Source organism: Diabrotica undecimpunctata, chromosome 8, assembly GCF_040954645.1.
Source record: "Diabrotica undecimpunctata isolate CICGRU chromosome 8, icDiaUnde3, whole genome shotgun sequence".
Lineage (NCBI taxonomy): Eukaryota > Metazoa > Arthropoda > Insecta > Coleoptera > Chrysomelidae > Diabrotica > Diabrotica undecimpunctata.
In genome coordinates, this window is record NC_092810.1 from 49,418,324 (window position 1) to 49,442,494 (window position 24,171).

The following is a 24,171-nucleotide window of genomic DNA, read 5'->3' on the forward strand; positions in this document are numbered from 1 at the left end:
ACAAAGAATATAAAGCTCTTAACAAACTCACCACGGAATAAGCATAAATCAAAACTAGATACCATAATTGAAATGATGAACAAGTTGGCAAAAGATGTCACAGAGATAAAGAACGACCAAAAGAGCAGTAAAGAAGCAATAGAACAGCTCATCGAAGATAACAAAAAGTTAAAGAAGGAAAACAAAGACCTAAAACAAGAAAACAAAGAAATCAAAGAGGAATTGAAAGAAATCAAGGAGAATATGGAATTTATGGAAAAACAAAGGAGGAAAAACAATGTAGTGTGGAATGGTATATTAATAGTAATATAATTATAATATTAATATGATATTAATATGATCAAAGAGTAATAAAAGAGGCGATGCTGAAGATATCCAAAACATATATGGGAATTGAGGTCAAAATTAAAGATGCATACAAGTTGGGAACAAAAACCTGTCTGATCGAACTAGAAGATCAGGAAGAAAAAATCAAAGTCATGAAGAACAAGTACAAACTAAAAAACCACAAGGAAGAAAAAATATATATCAACAACGACACCACAATGAAAGAAAGAGAAATACAAAAAACTATAAGAATGATTGCACGAGAAGAGAGAGATAAAGGCAACGACGTAAAGATTGGCACAAATAAATTGTGGGTAAATAAGGAAGAATGGAAATGGAATAATAAAGAAAATAAGATAGACAAACCAAAAAACTAATAAAAAACGGCAATGGAAAAACGATGACGAAACAGGCAATGAACAAGGACATGAGTAGTAGTAAAGCACTATACAAAGACCAGTATGGAAACTTAAAAAAAGAGGAAGATCAGAAACGCTTACAAATACACAAAGAAACTGCAATCAATGAGATTAAAAGTGTGAAAACAACGGCAACTCAAAAAACCAGAATACCTGAAGGATGGAAAATAGGAACATGGAACGTAAGAGGTCTCAACGGCAAGGAGGCTGAACTTGTAGAAGAATTTAATAAGGCTGAAATAGACATACTAGGAATCACAGAGACCAAAAGAAAAGGTAACAGCACACAGTTTCTGGAAAATGGCCATTTTTTAATACTCAGTGGAGTACCCCCGTCAGAAAGAGCACGTGAAAGAGTTGGTTGTCTCATCAATAGAAACTTGACTAGTAGCATTAAATATTGGGAATGTATTACCGAAAGGATACTAAAAATTAGAATGACAACCGAAGAGAAGAAACCAGTCAACATCTTTGTTATATATGGACCAAACGATACCGAAAGAGCGAACACCAAGGACATTTTTTGGGAAAAGGCGACGGAGATCATAGATAGTGCAGAAAGTAACATAATAATAATTGGCGATCTCAATGGTAGAGTAGGCGTAAAAGACCAAGAATCCTCGGATGTACTAGGACAACACGGAGAATAAGTAAGAAACAATAATGGTCAACGAATTATAGACTTTTGTAGAGAGAGTGACCTGATAATTATGAATTCGTTTTTTCAACACAAAGATGTGCACAAATATACCAGAGAAGTCAAGAGTAGAGGAGAAAAGTCCATTATTGACTATGTATTGGTAAACAGACCTTTAAGACAATGTATTAAAGATGTCAGAGTCAGAAGGGGAGCAGAAATATATAGCGACCATTATCTGGTAGTATCCCGAACTAATATCGGTGTGGAACAAAAACGCACGCAGAAGGTACCAAGAAAAAGAGACACAACCCCAAGAAATCGCACCAATGCAGTTATTAGGTCATACAAGTTAGCAGATAAGAAAATAGCACAGAAATACAAAATCTATGTGAATAATAGTCTACAAAAGCACTTAAACCAGAACTATGGCTTAGAAGAAACTTGGCAAAAACTTAAAGAATCCCTCTTAGATGAGGGCAAGCAAATCTTTGGAATAGCTAAATCAATACAAACAGACAATGTACGAATTGGTGGAGTAATGAAATAAAAGAAGAGGTCAAATCCAAGAAGTTAGCGTGGAAGAAATATCTAGGGAACCAGAATACAGAAAGCTATCAAAAATATAAGCAACAGAGGGCAAAAGTAAAAGACATGGTGATTAAAGCAAAAAAGAAAAGCTGGGAGGATTTTGGGAATACGCTGGAGAAGGACTACCACACTAACCAAAAACTATTTTACAAAACTCTGAGAAGCCTAAGAACAGAGAACAGACAACAAACACCAAAACAAATTAAAAACAAAGATGGCCACATCCTCTGCGAGAACGAAAATATTATGAACAGGTGGAGAGAATATTTCGAAGACCTTCTGACTCAAAAAGACTATAATAATGAAATAGACAACACTGAAGAAAACCCATATGAGAACCCAAACCAAAACGAAATAACAATAGAAGAAATAAGAGAAATAATACTCAGGCTCAAAAGAGGAAAGGCAGCTGGCTATGATAAGATAACTGCGGAAATGCTAAAAAATATGGGAGAAAATGGAAATGAAATGCTTAGAAAAGTTTGCAATAAAGCATGGAATGAGAACAAGATCCCAAAAGACTGGGAAGTGGGCATCATTCTACCCATTTTCAAAAAAGGTGACAGACGAGAATGCAGCAACTACAGAGGTATAACTCTCCTGAGTATCCCTTCCAAAGTTTACGAACGAGTACTGGAGAAAAGACTACTACAAGAAGTAGACCATAAGCTAAAGCAGTCACAGAGCGGTTTCAGGAAGGGAAGAAGCATCCATGACCATGTTTTTACACTCAAGCATCTAATACAAAATGCACGAAATACAAGCACGGAACTATACCAAGCCTTCGTAGACCTCGAAAAAGCATTTGATAGAACCCCGCGAACCGAAATAGACAAAAGCCTAAGAAACAGAGAAGTAGAAGAACTATACAAGAACACAAGAAACAGAGTAAGAACAGATAATATGGAATCAGAAGAGTTTAGAGTCAATGATGGCTTACGACAAGGAGGTGTACTAGGCCCCATCCTGTTCAATATTATACTAGATGATGTAATGAAAGAAACTAGAGAAGAAACATCGAGAATATTTGTTGGACATAGAAACCTGGAAATGATACAGATAGCGGAGTGCTCATTTGCAGATGACCTTGTCATATTTGGAAGAAACAAGGACGCATTTAAGAGAAACCTCCAGATATGGAGAGATAAACTCGAAAAACGTAACCTGAGAATTAATGAAAGTAAAACCAAGGTCATGGTATGTGGGAAAACAGACCAACATACAAACATTAAAATCAATAACTATACTTTAGAACAAGTCGAAACCTTTAAATACCTGGGAGTGCAACTAGAGAGTAGGGGTACACAAGAAGCAGAGATAAACAATCGAATAGCAAACGCTTCCCGGATATACCACGCAATTAAGAGCACATTCCTATCGAAAAAAGAAGTATCCCAAAAAGCAAAGATAGCTATCTACAACACAGTTTTTGTACCTATCTTAACATTTGGATGTGAAAGCTGGACGCTCACCACCAGACTAAAAAATAAACTGCAAAGTATTTCAATGAAGTATCTAAGAAGAGTACTAGGGGTGACCAGAATGGACACGATACGGAACGATGAAATAAGAGAACGCCTTAAAGTCTAATCAATAGAGAAGAAAATCGAAGAAGCCCAACTGAGATGGTACGGCCACATGGTAAGGATGGATAAAAAAAGCCAAGTGAAACAAGTGTGGGAAGCGAGAAGAACCTTAAAAAGACCGAGAGGCAGACCCATGAAGACCTGGGACGATGAAATTGCCATCTTAGACAGGAGAGGAGTCACCAAGGAGCAAGCGAAGAAATTGGCAAGCAACAAGAAGAATTGGAGGAAGTTTGTATATGAAACCTAAAAAGAGACTTTACACCCAACACCTTAGGGTAGAAGGGTTATTGATTATATATATATATATATATATATATATATATATATATATATATATATATATTATCGTTTACTTTAAAATAAAGTTTTGTTGTAATAATTTTTTAGTTTTATCTTGATAAATATACTTTACTAATTATATTATTTCCATAGAAAATAAACTAAAAGTCCAAAAAATGACAAATAAAACATGAGTTACGCCACTGGATTCCATAGAATCTGCACATTATAGGAGAATAGAGACGACGCAATACAATACAATATTATAAATAGAGGGACTTTTCAATTAATATAACTTTTGCTTCATAGTTTTTGCTACATAACTTTTGTCTGGTAAACTTTTGCAACTTAACTTTTGTTTCATCACTTTTGTTTGTTATCTTTTGTAAACTTGTATAAAGTAAATAAAATAATTTTTAAAAACTCCTTTTCAAAACACAAAGTTATAATTCATGGGTGACATTTATCCCTCCCGCCACTAAATATGTCATTCTTAGTCACGTCTTTAACGGAGGGTTAAGTTTCCAATCTTGTCTTTTAGTTGTACTTCTAACATTTTTTGTTCCAAACTTTCTCAAACTCTCCTTACCGTGTTGCTGCGACTTTTTTATATATCAATAATTAAATCGATAATTGAAATAAAATGAGGAAAACCATTAATTAATTTAAACTTATTAGTCATTGTAGGTTAAATGTACCTTTTATTCTCAACTTATTTGTTTGCCGTGCTACTTATCAAACAATACCTTTTATCAACAATTCAAACATTTTATCAATGTTTTCGGAAACTTCAATTTCCAATTAAACAGCATTGTAAAAGTTTGTTCCTCCCGAAATTGTAACTATTTAATGGTTTTAATTACACGTAGAACTTTTAATTAAGTTGTATATTCTTCCATTGTCGAACTAATGGCATTTTCAGGAATAATTTTCATCGAATTGAACCCGAATGGTCTTTATTAATATGTAAAGCACATTTCCAATAGTGTGATTGAAAATAGTAGTTTTTACGTGTTGGAATGTTATTGCTATGCAGAATTAGATCATTGCTTGGAATGAATGTGAGAATAAAACTCCGATTAATTCCGATTACTTGTTTAATAGACCACAAATTTAAGCGGACTACTTCGACAGAATTCAAGATTAACAAATTTCTCAGATTAAATAGGGGAGATTGGTACACAATGACACATTTTTTAGGAAATGTACTTTAAATCGGAATGCAATCTTTGAAAAAATCTCCATTTAAAGTTCTCTTATCGTTAAGTTAGCGTACAATGAAATTTTTAAACCTAAAACCAAATCTATAAGCAATAACATAACAAAATTAGATTTCAAACCCATATGAATATATTTCAAAAATTTTGAAAAATAAAATTAATTTGACACTTTTGTGCTTCTCAAATATAAAATTTTTAATTTATAAGAGTTCACAATTTCTAAAATTTTGGCTACATAATGGATGTTATTCTCAAATTTCGCTTACACAAAAGATTCTTTTAAAATTTTAGTATTTTCAGCAATTGCGCATATCGATTGTTCAGATTCTGAGCCGTCCTTATGTTCCTGCATCATAGGAGAACTTAATTCATCATCTGATGAGTCCGCCAACTCTAAACTTCCGGAATCCGCTTCTGAATCACTTTCACGTGGCTTGGTTTTTTTATAGAAGGGTCCTTTTTTACAGCCTTTTGTGTTTAAAGCTTTACAAATATTTCGTTCCACTTTCTTGACTGCCGCTGGTCATTTCTAGTATACCCGTTAAAATTACACTTTTCCTTGGTTTCCGTCTATGATTTGAATTTTTTCTAAGTGCGGCTCTTAAAAAACCCCATATATCGAATACCCATAAGGACTTTTTGATGTTGAAGGTATTTTAAGGGTTAAGTTCGGTTCAGAGTCTTGGGTTGTATTAGATAAAGTAGAAGCAATATTAACTAAAGATGAAGATACAGATGAATTTTCTTCGTGAATAGTAGAATCTATTTACGTTTTAAAAATCGTCAGTTTGTCTGTCAGTAATCGACGATAAAAGAAAATAAGTTTTACTAAAAACATGTTTATTAAAAGGGTACATACCTGTCGATTTAAAGCCGTTTATAATATTTTCAGGTGTCATTGATCTTAAGTGGGCAATACCAGCACATTTTGGTATTTGGTATAGTGCCATAAAAACGACGGGATGGTTAAGAAGCCACGAATCCATCGCACTATGGTAATAGTTTTTAAAGAAAAAAATCTGATTTGTCTAAAAGTTGTATCTTATTCCTTTTATGTGGGGATAGGGTTAAAATTATTATGCCATTAGCTTTTGTTTTTTCTGCTATTTCTGCGTGTCTGCTATATAGCCTTAATGTGCTAAATTTTATGCCAAAAATATTTGCCGCAACGGTAAGTGAAGTTCCTTTTTCTTAACATCTGTGACAGCCGCTGCCATTTGTTCACTTGTAAATTTCGCTCTTGATGTTTATTTCTTACTACTTACCATAGTACACCTGAAATAGAATGCCATTGGTATAGAAGGATTCAGTATGGTACACAATGAAACATGTTATCACCACTATATGTTCCAATGTGTACTACCACAGGTTTAAAGTTTCAGTTGGATGTAAACGTAAAACCCGGCAGTTATTGGCAACGATATTTATAGGTAAAAAGACATTTATTACAAGTATTATAACAATATATATATATATACGAAAACTAAAACTATTTATTTATAGGTCTTTATTTATCTATAGATTTTAGATCTCAGGCACAAAGAACAATAACACGTCTTATAATACTTTTTTTTTAAGCCCATCTCTCTATTCAGATTGCCGAATATAGGCCTCTCCTAATTCTCGCCATTCATCTATGTTGGGTGTAAGACGTTTCTACATTGGTCCTACAGTTCTTTTAATATCGCCTCTCCAGCTCATTTGCGGTCTTCTTCGTGGTCTTTTGGCTTCATATGGCTGCCAATTCCCGATTTCCTTATTCCATCGGCCATCTTTATTCTATCTACATCTATTTTAGATTTTCGTTTTCTGTTAGCTGTTGCCACTTCTGAGCTTGCATTTAATAGTTGCTTTGTTATGACTTCATTCATTTCATTTTAGCTAAGTTTATCTGAATTTAATACTTTTGCGGGTTTTAACTTGCGTTTATATTGTTCTGTATTAGATTTTAGTTTATCTGTGTCTGTATTCCACGTTTTTTTAAATTTATTTCTTTTTTTATTATGTTTTATCTCTAATTTTACTCTAACCATTCGGTGATCGCTAACCATTCGGTTATCGATCTATATAACTATATACTTATAATATCTACTACTCCGTATATTAAAATAAAGTATTGTCGGCGGACGCAATGTATTTTTAAGTATGCCTTGCAGCGCTAGTGGCACTATGGCGGCAAATTTTATTTAGTTAATAACAGTGTTTTATTGTTTACTTTCTGTCAATGTGTACCGATTTCCCCTAATCGTATAATATAAAGATGCTTTTATTTTTAAAGATGCTTATATGTAATTCACCACGGCTATAATTCACCACGGCAACAACCGATAATTTCAACGAGAAATTCGACCAAACGATTGCAGTAGTGGGAGAAAAGGAAATGAATGAAATTTTTTTGGTGATATCGGGATATATTTGGACCAAAAGGAAAAAAGACAGAAAGAAGTACCATTGTCAAACATAAAATCAATACTTATAATGCCAAGCCAATTCGTTAAACAGCCTGACGATTACCAAAGGTGAAGAAAGAGAAATCTGAAATGTTCAATAAATAAAGAAAGACAGCGTAACAGAACGTTATATTAACCCATGGGTCTCTCCGGCGGTCCTAGTTAAGAAGAAAGCGGAACTACAAGGTTCTGTGTGAATTAACCGTTTTTGAATAATGTTACCAAGAAAGATTAAGAGTAAATTGTTTTCTACTTTGAAATTAAAGTCTGGATACTGGCAGGTAGAAATGGACCCAGTAGCTATAAAGAAGAAAGCCTTCACCACAGGATCTGGATTGTGACAATTCAATGTTATGCCATTTGGACCCTGTAATGCTTCTACGACATTTGAAAGGCTTATGGAAAATAAGCTTATCTTGGAAAACGTGCCTGGTGTATTTAGAAGATATAATCGTTTTGGTAAGATTTTTAAATACCATCTGAGAATTTTGTAAGATATTTTTAGTTGACTTAAAGCTGTCCAATTGATGTTAAACCACAAAAAGTGCCAGCGGCTGTTTAAAAATAAAGTTAATTATCTTGGTCATAAAGCCAGCAAAGAAAGCGTGGCGCCGTGGATAATGGAAAAGTCAAATCCACTAAGAAGTGGTCAAAAGCGATTAAGAAACATCTACTTAACCTTGATTATTAACGTTGATTACCTTATTCATAAAATTCAGGTGAAATCTATGCAAATTCATTACGTTCATTCCTAATATAACATTATCTTTGATGTCAGCAACTATGACAGTACGACAAAGTAAGCAAAGTATTTTTTTAAGGGAAAGTGGTCTAAGTTGGACTTATACCACTTGTCCCAAATACAATTTTATTTTACTTGTTTTAAAATTCATAACATCCGTGTAGAGCAAAGTGGTCTAAGACACTTTTTTGCTTTATCTTAAAAAAAACAAGTTACAAACTTAGGACATACAAATAATTTAACCCAAAGAACTACGTTTAGAAAGAAATTTAGAAATAAAACCTCACTTATTAACAAAAGGAGATTTTATAGCAACATTTACGAAACATGAATGATCTCAAAACTTTTTTTTGCTTCCATCTTTGACTTTATCCCGTCTAAGTGTTACCTGCATTTAATATCATGAGCTAAAGCGAAAGCTTTGGCAAGATAAGTTACCTGGATCAGAGATAGAAGCAGAAAGCGAATCTGAAAATGAAAGTCAGCAAGTTAGCCTTCGCCAGGGTAAGAATGTGTTAACCAATTTCAATTAGTGAAAAATTGTCAGCCTGGAACTTCTAATCAGGAAAGTTAATTATCATCGCAAAAATCTTTTCAAGACAACAATACGTTTAAAGATGATAGCGTAAGACAGTCTAGGTTTTTTATTGGACGGATAGGAAAACAAAATAGGCAAAGAACTGTCCAAATAAATCGATGAGAAGACAACAAAAAAATTTAATTACTCTGCTTCTCAGTGTTTAAAATTATGCAAAACATTGCAAGTTGCCCATTCCTTGTTGGGAATTATTTGTGAATATTATTATTGTAGAAGATATTGTTCAATGCGCTAATAAAAAAATCAGTTTAGTCGCTCAGAATTATAATTACCAATATAAGTGTATCACCAAGCCTAAGGATGCAGAATAAATTCGTGAAGTTTTCGAATTATTATTTTGGGCTACATATGGAACAAGAATTGACATTTTCAGGCTAACAATATCCCTACAAAGATTTATATTACTTTTAAAGTGCCTACGATTCAATAATACCGAAAATAGAGAAGAAAGAAAAAGAAATATATTTGTGTCTTTAATTTTAAATATGTCTGTAGTTTAAAAACAAAACTATTGCTAAACGAATACCTGCTACGAGTCTAACAATGTAATTAAAAATTTAGCTCCACACAAAGCTGCAACACAATATATCTACTTGTTTGACTTAATTAACCACAAGGAAACAGCCAGGCGTATAAGGTATTCCAAATTCGCTGCAAGTAATTATTGGGACTAATTAAGTATAAGCTAATTTACCTCTACACGGAGGAAGTACAATTCATAACAAGGAAAATGGAAGTAAAATATACTATGACTTATACAACCTAAATGTATTTGGTTTTATCTTGTTTATATATAGAAAAATGCTCTCTTTATCTCGCCAAATATGACTTGTAGAAAATTAGTATAAACTGCTCTACAAAAATTAGATATATTAGATATAAATATTCAAATCAAATATTGGATTCCTGTTTTAGCACTAGAACAAGTAAGACGTGTTCCAAGTACAATAAAATCCAGGTTGCCTTATTGGTAGTAATAATTAGTGTATTAATTTCGATTTAATAGTGTAATTTAGAAAAGTGATGTCTGGACAAATTTTGTACGTATTGCTTTCATTATATTATTAAATCAATATAAATTATATTTAATTTATACAAAGTGCATACAAGAGACTGGTTTCACCAGTCTGCTATGTTACAAATAACAGTTTAACAACTGAATCCCCCTCATACGTAATCGCTGTAAAATCTACACCGAGACCATGTTTCCCAAAAAAGAACAGGCGGTTGTTCTTCACGCAGAAGAAAATCTTAAACTTTTAGACTACGTTAAAACTATTGGTGATGTCATCGGACCAAAAATATTTCCTTTGCATCCTGAATCTATAAGAATAGGATCGGCATATATCTAGCGAACTCAAATCTCGTTGATCAACTTTTAAAATCCTACTCACCTATCCAAATTAGACCCAAGTATTCGAAAACTTGTCTCTTAAAAAAAAAGGATATTATTTTGAACAGCTTTCCTTACATTCTACATTAACTGGCACAAAATGTAGAGAAGAGTGTTGGTCTTTAAATAGCCTCCGCGTGTTCTTCCTTAAAGCTGGAATTCTAATTGATGAATACTCATATATATCCTCAGCTTTAACAATAAAGTGTATGTTTTTTCTCCTTTGATAATTTTAAACAACGCTAGAATTGGAAACACCAGAAATTACCACAAATGAAGAGCTTAATATAAATGTACAGGAAGTTTCAAATATACTTGAAAACCTGAAGAACAGAAAAGCAGCAGGTAAAGACGGGATAATAAACGAGTTACTGAAATATTATGGTGCAGCAATGACAGAACAATTAACAACATTAATTAATAAAATTATAAAACACAATAAAATACCGGAAGAATAGAGAACAAACGAACTAATTCTACTATTCAAAAAAGAAAATAAAAAAAAAAGAAAACTACAGAGGTATTAACTTGTTAAATACTACGCTAAAACGTACAACTAAAATTTTAAAAGTGTTAATAAATCAGAGGATAAGTTTAGTAGATGAACAACAGGGTTTCCGTAGTGAAAGATCGTGTACAGATGCAATATTCGTTATAAAGCAAATTACGGAAAAATCACTAGAGTATAATAGACCAGCATTTATGTGTCAGATATAGAAATGTATAGAAATAGACAGCGGAATAAGACAAGGCAATTTATTGAGCCCCATGCTCTTCAATTCGATCATGGATGAAATCATCAAAATCGTTAACAAAGGAAGAGGATAAAGAATGGAAAACAAAGAAATAAAAATACTGTATTACGCAGACGATGCAGAGATGAGAGTACTGAGAAAAAAAAAACAGGAAATACGCTGAGAGATCAAAAGAGAAGTGAAGACATTAGAAGAAAATGTAACGTATGTATAAGTGAATAGGCTCAAAATAGAAAAAAAGAATGGAATAACCATCTCAGCAAAATGCAGGAGACCCGTGTCGTCAAAATAGCAAGAGATAAGTCACCAATTCGCAAAAGAAGTAACAGACAACCGCGCAAAAGATGGAGTGACAACCTTCCATAGAGGTATTAATCCGCCAATCAACAAACAGAATTGCTTATAAAGAGAAAGAAAAATAAGAAGAAGAAGGCAGTGATAATAGATTTTTTTGTCTACGAACAAGAAGTTTCATGTGCAAACAGTTAGGACCTGTTGCGTCTAATTGCCCCGGTACTTCATCAAACAACTTGCCATCTAAAAATTCTACTCTTTCTTATGAAAGAGTTCCCCCCCCCCCTCCCCAGAAAATTGCAAAAATGATACCATATTTGAACATTCAAATATGGTATGTTTAACTTTTTCACTTTCACTTAAGAGGCCATGCTCTTATGTATTATCTGTAAGCGATCAAAACCTTTAATCTAAGGAAATTCCCGCAACAGAACAAACTATTCCTAAAACAGTTCCTAGTTACTCTAGCCCCTAAAATACAAAAAAAAAAACGAAAACGTAGTTATTTTGTCGACTCCAGTCTATCCATTGATTCCAAGCAAACAATTCAAGAAGCTTAGAAACAAAACCCGGAAGCGTTTACTGCCCATCCTTATAATATAATTGTCTTTAGCAAGAACGCTTACGGTAGCTGTAACCATGTCACAGAAGTATTAAAATTTTTAACAGATATTAAATCACTTACTCTAACTTTGCAATTAATAAACACAAAGTTAATGAAAGATCTAATGATCTAATATTACAAGCTAATTAAAAAAAATTAAAACTAAGTTACATTCGGCAAAAGATGCTTCTGATAATATTAATCTCAACCTTCATACTGATATCGTGGAATTGTGATGGCTTTTATGCTCGTCGTCCACGACTTGAACAGCTTATTTCTGAGTTGTCTTCTGACTTTCTATGCCTACAATAAACAAACTTCATTGATAAGTATTTCGGATAACTTAAAAATTTCAATGGTTTTCGAACATTAGAACTACCCAACTTTGTGCTAGTGATATTTTCCATAATGAATTTCCGGTAAACATAAACCTCGAAGCTATACTGGTTACAGGTTGGTGTCCTTACAAAATTACAATTTGTTGCATATTTATACATCCCTCCAAATTAATGTTTAACAAGTTCCGATCTTAAATAGTTCTAAAGCTAAAAACTTTTTTTTAGCTTTCTATACCTTTTAATTTGACAGTGAATTTGAATTTGCTTTTACTGGATGTTGACATTGTTCCAAGATGTCGTTAATTGCAACAAGAAATAAAGTTACATTTAACACCGATCCTTGGGGGACTCTATTTTCCTGGATGCGGGTTGATGATAGTGTTTCATTTGCTCGTACCTTAAATGTTCTAAGTTGAAGAAAATTTTAAATAAATTTTAGGAATTTTCCATTAATACCCCAGGAGTGAAGCTTTTCTACTATACTATATCTCCATGTGCAATCGTAGGCTTTTGTTATATCGCAGAAAATAGCTAGAAAGTGTTGTTTGTTAATTAGTGCTTCGTGAACTTCGGATTCAAGATCAACTAGGTTATCCGTCGTTGATCTATTTTGACATAAGCCGTTTTGCTCCGGGATAAGTAATTTTTTATCTTCCAGAAACCATGTAAGACGACGGTTTATAATCTTCTCAAATACCTTACAGGTTGAGGAGGTTAGGGATATTGGTCTATGGGACTGGGGATCTGTTTTCGGTTTTTGGGGTTTGAGGATTGGGATAATATATGATTCTGACCAAGAGTTTGGAAACTAGTACTAAATCCACATTTGGTTTAAAACATTAAGGAGGTATGTTCTAGCGTTTGTGCTTAGCTTTTGGAGAAAAATTATTGGTATATCATCTGGACCCGGAGAAGAGTTTTTTATGCCAAACAACGCATCGTCCATTTCTTCCAGTAAAATTGGAGAGTTCATGTAGTCTTCGGTGTTCTCTATGATCATTATCTCCTTCTTTTCATTTCTAAATTTAAATTGAAGAAAATTTGGGGAGTAGTTATTAGAGCTGGAATTTTGTTTATAAAGGTCTGCAAAAATTTCTGTGATTTCTTCTGTTGAGGGAATGAATTGATCATTATGTTTTAAGAAACTAATTTGGGTGTTTTGCTGTTTTCCAGATAGTTGACGAATTTTCCTCCATAATGCAAAAAGGGGACTGTTGATGGATGCCACGAAAGATTTCCAGTTTTGTTTTTTGGTTTGCTTAATCTGATATCGAGATTCAGCTCTTAGTTTTTTATATTGTATTTGATTTTGTGTAGTAGGGCATCGTCTGAATTTGTTAAAAACTCGCTTTATTTTTTGATGGCTTTGAAACATGGCGTTTGAGTTTTTAGAGTTTTGGTTTTTCTGACTGCTTTGTGGCCTGCTTCTAATAGTACCTCAGAGAATTTTAGATAAGTTGAAGATATATTTGAGGTACTAGGGTCAGGGAGATATGGAAGTTTTTGGTCTACTTGGTCTGAGAAGGGTGTCCAATTTGCCTGGTCTAATTTCCATTTTGAGAGAGGAGCGGTTAAGGCGGTTTTAAAAGGACGGGTTATAAGAATAGGAAAGTGATCACTCCCGTATAAGTAGGGATGGACTTCTCAATTTAAGGATGTTTGTAGATCGGATCACACATGCTCAGGTCGATAACTGAGGATTCTTCTGTTTGTATATTAAATCTTGTGGGTTCCCCTGTATTCAAGATGTTTATATTGTTACTGTCAAGTAATTGTTCTAGTACTTTTCCTTTAAATGATCTATATTTGGATCCCCAGCAGGGGCTTTTATGTTATTTTGAAAATGCCTAGTTAGTTGACACTTTTTTGGTTAGTTTTCTTTTTTCATCCTTTAGTATAGTGTGACGCTTGTCGAACTTTCTGAAATGAATCACTGCACCAACTCGTGTCGATAATAGAGTGGTTCATTTTTAAAATTACTAGTCCAATAACTTCTATTCTTATCTAAGATTTTATTTTAGAATTCTCTAATAATGGATTCGTTCAAGAAAATGCTTAGAATGGATAAAGCTATTATGTATGTCAAATTACTGTTAATTATTCTCAGGAAGACTTTATATACTTAAAACATAAAAGCAGGGTAAAGTTTTAACTAGTAGATTAAGCAGGATTAAACATACTATTTAATTCAGAAATTGTAATTGGTTGTGACGAAAACAAACACAGGCTACTTTTAAAATATTTTATTAGAATGTTCAGCATTAGTTACATAAAGGGTAAAATATTTCCTAGCAGTATATTATATTTAGGTCAAAAATATGATAGTGTACCTCCTAATTCTTAAATTATTTATATAAGTAATGACAATAATGTATGACAATAAAGAGGAAATGTATTTTCATTGGCGTAACTGTCTACAAATACAAAATAAATAATTTTTTATATCAATTAAGCATTAAAAAGAGAGTTTTATTTTTATACGTAAAAAATAATTATAATAAGTCATCTAATACATGTGCATATATTTAATTAATAAACATTAAAGTCGTTAAAAAATAAAACCAATAATTATAAAACTAAAACCATTAAAACCAATGACTAAGGCCGTCCGCACATGAAGCTACTAAAAAGAAACTAAACTAAAACTAGAACGTAACTAGAATTACCAACTGTTTACTAACTGTGACTCGCACACTACGCTACTGAAAATTAATAGAAACGAGTCACTTCTTGCCTATACAACTAGCTTTGTTATAGGGTGTTTAAATTTTAACCTTTATATTATATTATTGAGTGTTATTATCTCGTTAAAATTATTAAGATAACACAATATGTTTGTGTTCTACATAATTATGTACGAAAACGGGAAGGAATACCATATCATTCCAAGCCTTTTCGGTAATATCTTTACGCGAATATTTATTTAACGTATAGTTATATAGGCAGGGATGTTTTTCCATTTCTTGCAGTAATTTTATATTAAACGACCAATTTTGCCATTTCGTGTGTAAGCTTTAAAAATATCACAACAAACTAGGAACTACTCATTAAAATACATGGACAGTAACTAATAAGCAACTGATTGGTGATAGTCTAAGTGCCAGGCGACATACTGTATCACTCATACATAACAGGCTACAATTTTCAGGATAGCTTCATAAGACCTCGACCCCCAAATATCTCTTGGAATACTTTCTGTACCGGGTACTTTTTCTCTCCAGCTTATCCAAAAGTGGTCATTTTGAAGTGATGTATCAAATTTATTAATAACGTATTGCTGTTTAATGAATACAAAAGTCGACTTCGTGAAATATATGAAAAAAATCTTGTCCGACAAAAATTTTGGTTCCATAAGGGAGTCCACCAAACTAAACGTGCCAAAAAAACAACTTCAAAACATTTAGTAATAACAAGCTGATTTTCTCTGTATCGTTCAAAAATAACCTGAAAAATACTGATTTTTACATTGTCCGACAAAATGTCCTCGTCGATTTTTCCGTCCGTCAGTGAAAATCGGCTATAACTAAATGTCATCCAGGTGCCACTAATCACGCACCTCGATGTGCATCGTCCTTCCTTCTGGAACTTATAATTAAATTTAATTGGTTGAGAAATGAAAAAGTTTCATATAGAAGTTAATTTATCTTTAAATATGGGACATTTTCGGATCTCGAGTCAGTCAAGTCAGTAGTGTCAGTAGTGTCTAGTGCATGGTTTTACCCGTGTAGGGTAGCTCCCTAGAGCACTTTGCTCGAAGGGCTCTGCAAACTTTCTAAGACTCTGAAGCTGAGTTTTTTTCTTCTTAGAAAGACTGTGTTTTATTTCCACCACCAATAAAACCATAAAGGCATTGTCTCTTCAAGACAATTCCACAATAAGAGCGTACCGGCTAACTATGCAATATTACACCATATTGCGCAATAGTTAGAACAATTAATAAACAGGTAAACTTGCACCAAGTTGCTAACACATTTTCATACGTTTATTAATTACACCGGAGGCGACATAAAGTTACTAACTGGTTTCTTTTTAGTAACTTCATGTGCGGTGGTCTAATAGTGACGTTCAAGCAAACTGTTCAATTTAGTAGTAATTTAGTTAGATCAATAACAGATCTAGTATGTTCAAGAATATTATTTTCACATAACTACCTTTTGGAAAGATATGAGTGAAGGTTAAACACACAAGCTACATAAAGTATTACTATTTCGGTTTTTTAGCTACCTTTATCGTTTCAGATATCTCAAAAAATAAAAAGGCATCTTGGGACGTGTCTTGTGTTTTGCATATTCAGACCAGGGCGGATCTGTGATAAACGACTACATTTTAATGTCCGAGTTAGGATCTGATTTTTGCAGAAAAAGTTGTGATAACTTCAGTCACAATAATTAATAATTGACTTATCCTCGCTCTCAAATAGGTTGGGAATATTAACAAAAAAAGTTAAATATTTAAAATTGACTAAAAACATCGTTTTTTTTTGTCTACTTTTTTTTGCTTATAGTTTTATTTATATTTTATATACAGTGTGTCTGTAAAGTATGGAATAAATTCGATATTTCCTAAATGAAAAGCCTTTTTAAAAAAATCTAACAAGTCGATTTTTAAATTTAATGTTCTACATTTTACAATAAAATTTCATTATACAAGGTGATACACATTACAGTGATGACGTCATCGGCTCCTTTTTTAAATGTAACACCCCGTATTTTAGGACATTTTTAGATCGATAAAAATGCGCTGATTTCAAAAAAGTATAATACTCGGGTCTAGTGGATATAATTTGAAAGATATGCGCTTAGAAAATAAATTATTTATTATCAATTGTAAAAAAGTAGCCTACTTCTAGTTTTTGGTAAACTGTATTATTGCTTAGAATTAATTTTAAGTATAAAAGAATTTGTGTGTAAAGCAAAGAATTAAAATACCCATGATGATTGGGTATGGAGACAAATCGGGAACTCAGTTGGAAGTGTGTAATTTATTTAATGATAAATATCCAGAAATACCCATCACGCAGTCAACAGTAAGTAAGATTGAAAAGAAATTTCGAGAAACTGATACGGTTGAAAATGCACGCAAATCAGGTCGTCCCTCTGTTAATTATGTTACAACATTAGATGTTCTACTTGCTTTTGAAGAAGATGCGCACACTTCTGTTCGTAAGGTTAGTAGTGATTTTGATGTTTGCAAAACAACGGTACACAAAGTACGTAAAAGTAAGTAAAGTAAGTAAAATTCTCATCACGTATATATTTTGAGTTATAGAATGCATCAAATAATGTTATTTATTATAAAAATTCTTATATACTCTATATAAATAAGTCGAGAACTAGAAACAAAAACTATGGTAAGTCTTTGTACACAAATTCTTTGCAAACGCTGATTTCCTTTTATACTCTGTATCACTTTCAACAAGACTTTCAACTTTATAACAAGAATTGTGTTTTGTGTGTACACACAAAATACAATTCTTCACTAAAAACGGCCTATTCACAAACTTAAGCACAATGACTTTTGCTCCTACTACATCATTCCACTTGACATTGACGGGTACTAACTGATTTTTTATACCATCTTTCTATCAGTTAGCCCTAGACTCCAGCACAGATCAGAGGTAATGTAAGTCGATAAAACCACACCAGCTCCAAGGGGTCATGTAAGATGCCCCCATTTTCAGTTTTTATTAATCAACAAAGTTAACAGTCTATTGCATTTACCTTTATAAATACCATGAGGATTGTTTTTTAATACTGATGTCCTTCCAATGTTTTTATGTGGCCATACAATGTTTTTAACAACTTTTTATGTGAGTAGTAAAAAACCAACGTGTTCATTCTATATATTTAAATTTTAACTTACTTGTTTTTTTAATATTGGTATTTTTACTCTCTCTTTTAGAAAACTGATGATGGAATAATTCAATTCCGAAAAGATCTTCTTTAAAATAAATATTTTAAGCTTTTAATAAGCATTTTTTATACCTTAATACACACGAACACCACGTGCTTTGTATTCAACAGGTATACTAGCCACTCCTGGATATCTCCACTTCATGGTTTGTTCCAGTTTCACTTTTAATAATAAGATTAACAACAGAGGAAATTAAAAAAGTATGTAAACAGCTAAAGAGAATTAAAGCACCCGGACCAGGGGATATACCCGGAGAATTGTTTAAGTACGGAACGAACAAATTGTACAAAATAATTTCGACAACTATTTCAAGAATGCAAAACATAAGTGAAATCCCTACGGAATGAAAGATATCATACCTCAGTACTATACATAAAAAGGGTGATAAAAATAATTGTGGAAATTACCGAGGAATAGCTGTAACCGGATAAGCTTTAATATTTTAAATTTCTTAACGTTTGTAAACAGAGCCAAGGTAAATTTTTAGAAAAAAAGGCTAATTCGGGTTCTCAGGATCGTTGGGAATTTTATTTTGCCTTCATCCACAGTTTAAAGTTGCCCATTAGTAAGCTATGATTATAGTTTATGTCTGCAAATAAGAAATTCTTATACAATTTATTTATAGTAGTATAACTATGTATTAGGATCAATGTCTTTGATTTATCATTCATGTTTTTTTTTTTCGTTTTAGACGCAATTGAAAATATTTTGGTTTATATTTGAAATATAAAATAAAATACTACACGTTTCAAGGTAAGTTAAATTTTTCTCTCTTGTTACAAAATATACTTTTTATTTTGACATTGCCGATCTACACCAACTCCATTACAGTGGGCGACAGCATGAACCTATTAAAAACGTCAAAATTGTTACACAGTTGCGCCTATGGAAATTACATCATGAAGCTCATGTTTTCCAATATTTGGATGATATGTGACATCAAAAATTATTAAACACTGTGCACATCTGGCGTATTACCTACATTTATATACAGCGATAGAAAAATGGTCTCTTTATCATGAAGATATTAAAGCATGAAAAATGTTCTAACGAGTAAAAATTTGCAAAAACGGAATATAAACAAAATGATTTTTACTAAAATAAATAAATTTCGAACATGGTTAGTTTCTAAAATTCAAAGACAAAACAAATAATGGTCATATTCGAAATTAAATATATGTGATATTTAATCTACAATATATTAATATTGTATACTATTGTATTGTATACAATAATTTATACCTTTCATTGCAATGAAAATCAAATAGAAGCTTAAAGTTTACATTTCATATAATATAATATTAATTTATTTGGCTAACAAAATTTATTTTGTTAGCCAAAAAATATTTTAAATGAATATTAGATGTGTATAAGTATTGATTTACGTAAAATATTAAAATTAGTTTTAATGGATCCTATAAACTATGTATATACTTTTTTCGTCAACACATTGTCTGCACTATTCCCACCTTTGCGATAATACCTTATCCTTAACTTAGGTTTTACCAGAAATCTTAATTAACATTAATGAGAATTCATAAGGACTAAGGATTGATTCCTGATGTAATCCTACAGTCGTATAAAATGTATCAATCTTTTTAGCGCAGTTTAAGACTCTCGACAAAGATTACCCTCTTCACCAGAAAAAGAAGAATCGCGGGCTTAATTCACCAAGGATCCTAAACTACAGTCTAAACTTTTCTTACGAGGTGAAGTACCTTGGTATTACCCTTGACAGGAAGTTAACATGGAATTCACACCTAGATGATAGAGCTAAAAGAGCCTATATTGCCTATGAGCAATGTCGACGAACGGTCGGACGCAACTGGGGCCTTTCGCCCAGAGTGATCGCCACTGCTGTCATTAGGCCAATGCCAACTTACGGAGCTATTGCTTCGGTATCAAAAGTGCTACAGGCAACAGCTATTAACAAACTAAACCACATTCAGCGGATGGTTTGCATAAATATAACAGGTGCTATGAAAACAACACCAACTTCTGCTGGTGACAATGATGTAACTGCGCTTAGATGGCGCAAATCTTGATGTAGCAATGGGACAATTGAGAACTAGTTTGTGGTGGGGAGAGCTGGATGCGCTACCTCTGCTACAGGCAGGCTGCGACTCAATTCAATCAAAGTCTGTCTTTGACAAACCCCACAAAATCAAAACAAGCCAGTATAGGGAGAAAAACGTGACAAATGCGTATTGAATATACAACGATGGCTCCAAAATGAAAAAAGGCTCAGGATGAGGGATATATCAGAACTGGCTGGTATCTTAATAGCCGCAAAGAGATAACCCAAAAAGGTATAGCTAAGAAAACAATAATAATCTGCACAGATAGCAGACAAGCTTTACTAACCTTAAATAGACCACTTTTCACATCAGAGCTAGAAATGGAGTATCATGAGTCACTAACTTAGGCTTTGAATGGTAGTACCATCATCTTGAGGTGGGTTAAAGCACACAATAGGAATAAAGGCAACCGCCTTGCCGACAAATTGGCTAGGAAGTCGGCAGGCCTAAGCTTCTTAGGACCTGGGGATCTTTTTGCTTGGTCAACTACAACAATCGCTAAAATTGTCAAACGTCACTCGCATACGCAAACCGTAAAAAGATGCAAAGAAGGACAAGGATGTAGACTTAGCAGGGTAATACTAAGTAATCTTGAAAAATCAGCACCAAAGAAGTACTTGGGAATGACCAGAAAAAACCTACGCTTGACAGTTGGTTTTTTAACTGATCATTGTCAACTAAGCAAACACCTTCACACACCGGGGCTAGTAGACACACCTCTATAGAGAAAGTGTAAACGAGAAGACGAAACTGTAGAAAGTCCTATGTGAATGTCCGGAGTTATCGCCAAAAAGGGGGTGCGCGTTCGGTGAGTCCTGTTCCACACCTGCCCACATAAGGAAGATGTCCCCTAGTGACTTATCACCTGACTAGTGATAAAAGTGTCAACAAAAATTAAAATGCATCTTAAAGGTGAAAAGAGCAGCATTTGTATGCAATTTTTGGACTTTTCCGCACTTAAGTCAGTTTCTATTAAGGTGTTAAATAAATATATGTTTATTGATTTTTACCATTTTTGACTATTCTCATCAATAATATTTATCACTTCCATTGACCGGTTATCATGGAGTTTTCATTATTAGATGCAAATATAAACGTATAGTCTGAAGTACTTACTATTTAAATGGGAATAAGCCACAATTAAAGGTTAAAGTACGTTTATTGTCGTTTTAATTTTCACTTCGGAAATCGTTCTCAAAATATAAACATTAGTAAATTAAACAAATTTTTGTTTTTTTGTTACTTGGTGAAAAATTCTTATAATAATTTAATTTTATCTTACTTATTTATATTGACAATTCAGACATACATTATACATTTTAAAGTAGACGACTTTAAAATGATATTTCCAATATTGTTGAGTTGCGCTCCTGGGACGACTTTACTTATAAGATAGTTCATTTAATTACATGAAATCAACTTTAACTTGAGAATATCCATCAGAAAAGATCATAGCATATAATTCTTCTAGACAAATACATGCCATGATGACAGTAAAATTCTCCTGTTAGTGATTCCATAGTAAATTATGAGGGAAAAACCAGGAAAAAACCCTCATAATACTATCCCGACATGGTAAGTAATTGGTCGTGCATTTTAGTTTACCTTCAATAAACATCAAATCTTGATTTTATATGTTTGTTATTTAAAAAACATAAATGATATATGCTCTATATGTTACTGACTTACTAATAATGGTATTTTCCTTTTAATAACTTCCTCTTTCAATATGGGTAACCAGATCCTAATACATTCTGCCGAGGAATTTGCGACACAATTGGTCTCATTTAGCATAATTAGAGCTGCTTCTTTGATTTTTCTCTTTTTACCATCAGTTTCTTTTAGGACTATATTTGAATCATTCCATTGAATCCTATGTTCATTATCCCATGCGTGTTTACATATTTGAGAGCTATCAAATGAGAAAATAAAGCCGTATAGTCTGAAATTTTGATTTTGAGTTTTAGCAACAAATATGCATTGAAATATGCCTAAAAAAAGCTAAATTTAAACGTTTACATTTCAAACGATCTTAAATGTTTCAAACTGCTTCTTTTTGATTAAACAAGTACGTTTTACGAAACGACACAACTTCTGTGACGTGCAATTGTTTGTGATGTAAATGTTTAAATTCAGCGATTTTTGGACATATTTCCAATGCCTCAAATTTGTTGCAAAAACTTACAATCGACATTTTATGTTAAAAGGTTTTAAAGATGGAATAAAAGATGATCCTAATAATGAAAATTCCATAGTGATTAATCAATGAAACTGATAAATATTATTGATCTCATAAGAATGGTAAAAAATGGAAAAAATTGCTAAACCTTAATTTGTTTAACACCTTTATAAAAATTGACTGTATGTATGGCAATCCAGAAAAATGTTATACTATTTTATTTAGAATTTGCACAAATAAAGGTTCAAATAAGTTTATTGACGTTTCAATTTCCACTTCGGAAATCCGAATTTATACGTGGGAAATTCGGATTTCCGAAGTGGAAATTGAAACGTCAATAAACTTATTTTAACCTTCAATTATGGCTCATTCCCAGTAAAATAGTATCTATTTTAAAATGCTACAAGAAAAAAACTTCAAAACAATAACAAATATTTTATAGGTAAGATGCAATGTTTACTTTTAAAACGCATTTTGATTTTTGTCGATAGGAGAATCTTATCAAAAGATATTGCATTTTCACTGTCGAGTTGAAAGAAATTTTATTCAAAATTGTTTTCGCGCGCATACCTGACATTGAAAATCACCGGTCACTTCAAGTGTTGTTTATAAGGAATTTTAGGGGGAAGCCTTGGGGTAAAACTTTTTTGGATATTTTTTGGGGTGTTAAAGTTGACATTCCCAGCAAAATTCATCTTGTTTGTATGATTGTTAGAGGTCAAATCTCTGACGAGTGGATTCATAAGGTAATTTCTCCAATAATTTTAGTGCACTATAATTTAATTACACAGTTTTTTTGTTGTGTCTTTTTGGAAATAAAAATTCTTTGTTGTAATGGTATTTTTTAGATAATTGCTACTATTTAAGCTCACTTTTTTAAGCAAATAAATAAATAGATATAAAACATTTAAATTCTTTTACTAGATAACAAACTAAATAAAACTAAAATTACATATAAGCTTTCGACAAACGTTTTTCATGCTTTCCTATAGGAAATTTGAGCGTTTATTCCCCATCTGTGTTTATACTCACATATATACTATGCACTTAAAAGTATTTACAATATACACTTATTTACTAAAGCAGACCAGTAGACACTATAAGCTTAAAGTCTAAGTTAGATCACTTGTTTGAAAGAGTAACTCATGTGAACAAAAATATATTATATACAAATATAAAGATTTGAATCTCAATCTGAAATTTAATTTTAAACTTATAATTTATTTCCGAATGGTATATAATAATTGATGATAAAAAAAAATGATAAAAAATAATTCATATACAAATAATAAAAGTTGATACCTGATGGTACTATGATATAGATAATTATATATAAGTGTTTGTATGGGAAACTAAAACAGCTTTTACTGTTTTCCTTACAATTTCATCATAATATTTTCTCGAGTTTAAGCGAAACGAAAAAAGTAAACAGGGAAGTTTGTTGTTAAACGTCACTTTACGTTTAAATGAATTACCACTGTAATTGTAGATTGTATAAAACATTTTTTATAAGAGTATAATTTAACTGTTTATATGGGAAAATAATGCGGTTGATTCTAGTTATTTCCTTAAAATTTCATCATTTTATCTCACCTTTCTTGGATTTCAGATTAATATTTCTAAACCATAATTAGCCAAATCCATTTCGTCTTACTTGATTTATTACAAAAAAAGTTACGTTTGTTAAACGTCATTTTATATATGCACGTATATTTTATAACTAAATGGATACCCAAATAATGGCTTCTCTCAACTTTTGTAATGA

At 32.3% G+C, this 24,171-nt stretch overlaps 1 protein-coding gene across 1 annotated transcript in view; it reads left to right on the plus strand.

The window, feature by feature from the left end:
• The first annotated feature begins 2,877 nt into the window (after positions 1-2,877).
• LOC140448811 (uncharacterized) overlaps positions 2,878-24,171 on the plus strand; it is a 46,774-nt gene continuing 25,480 nt past the window's right edge. Inside the window, exons 1-2 of the mRNA XM_072541929.1 lie at positions 2,878-3,154; positions 5,955-6,057. Of these exons, the coding sequence (XP_072398030.1) occupies positions 2,878-3,154; positions 5,955-6,057 (380 nt within the window). The remainder of the gene's footprint in view (positions 3,155-5,954; positions 6,058-24,171) is intronic.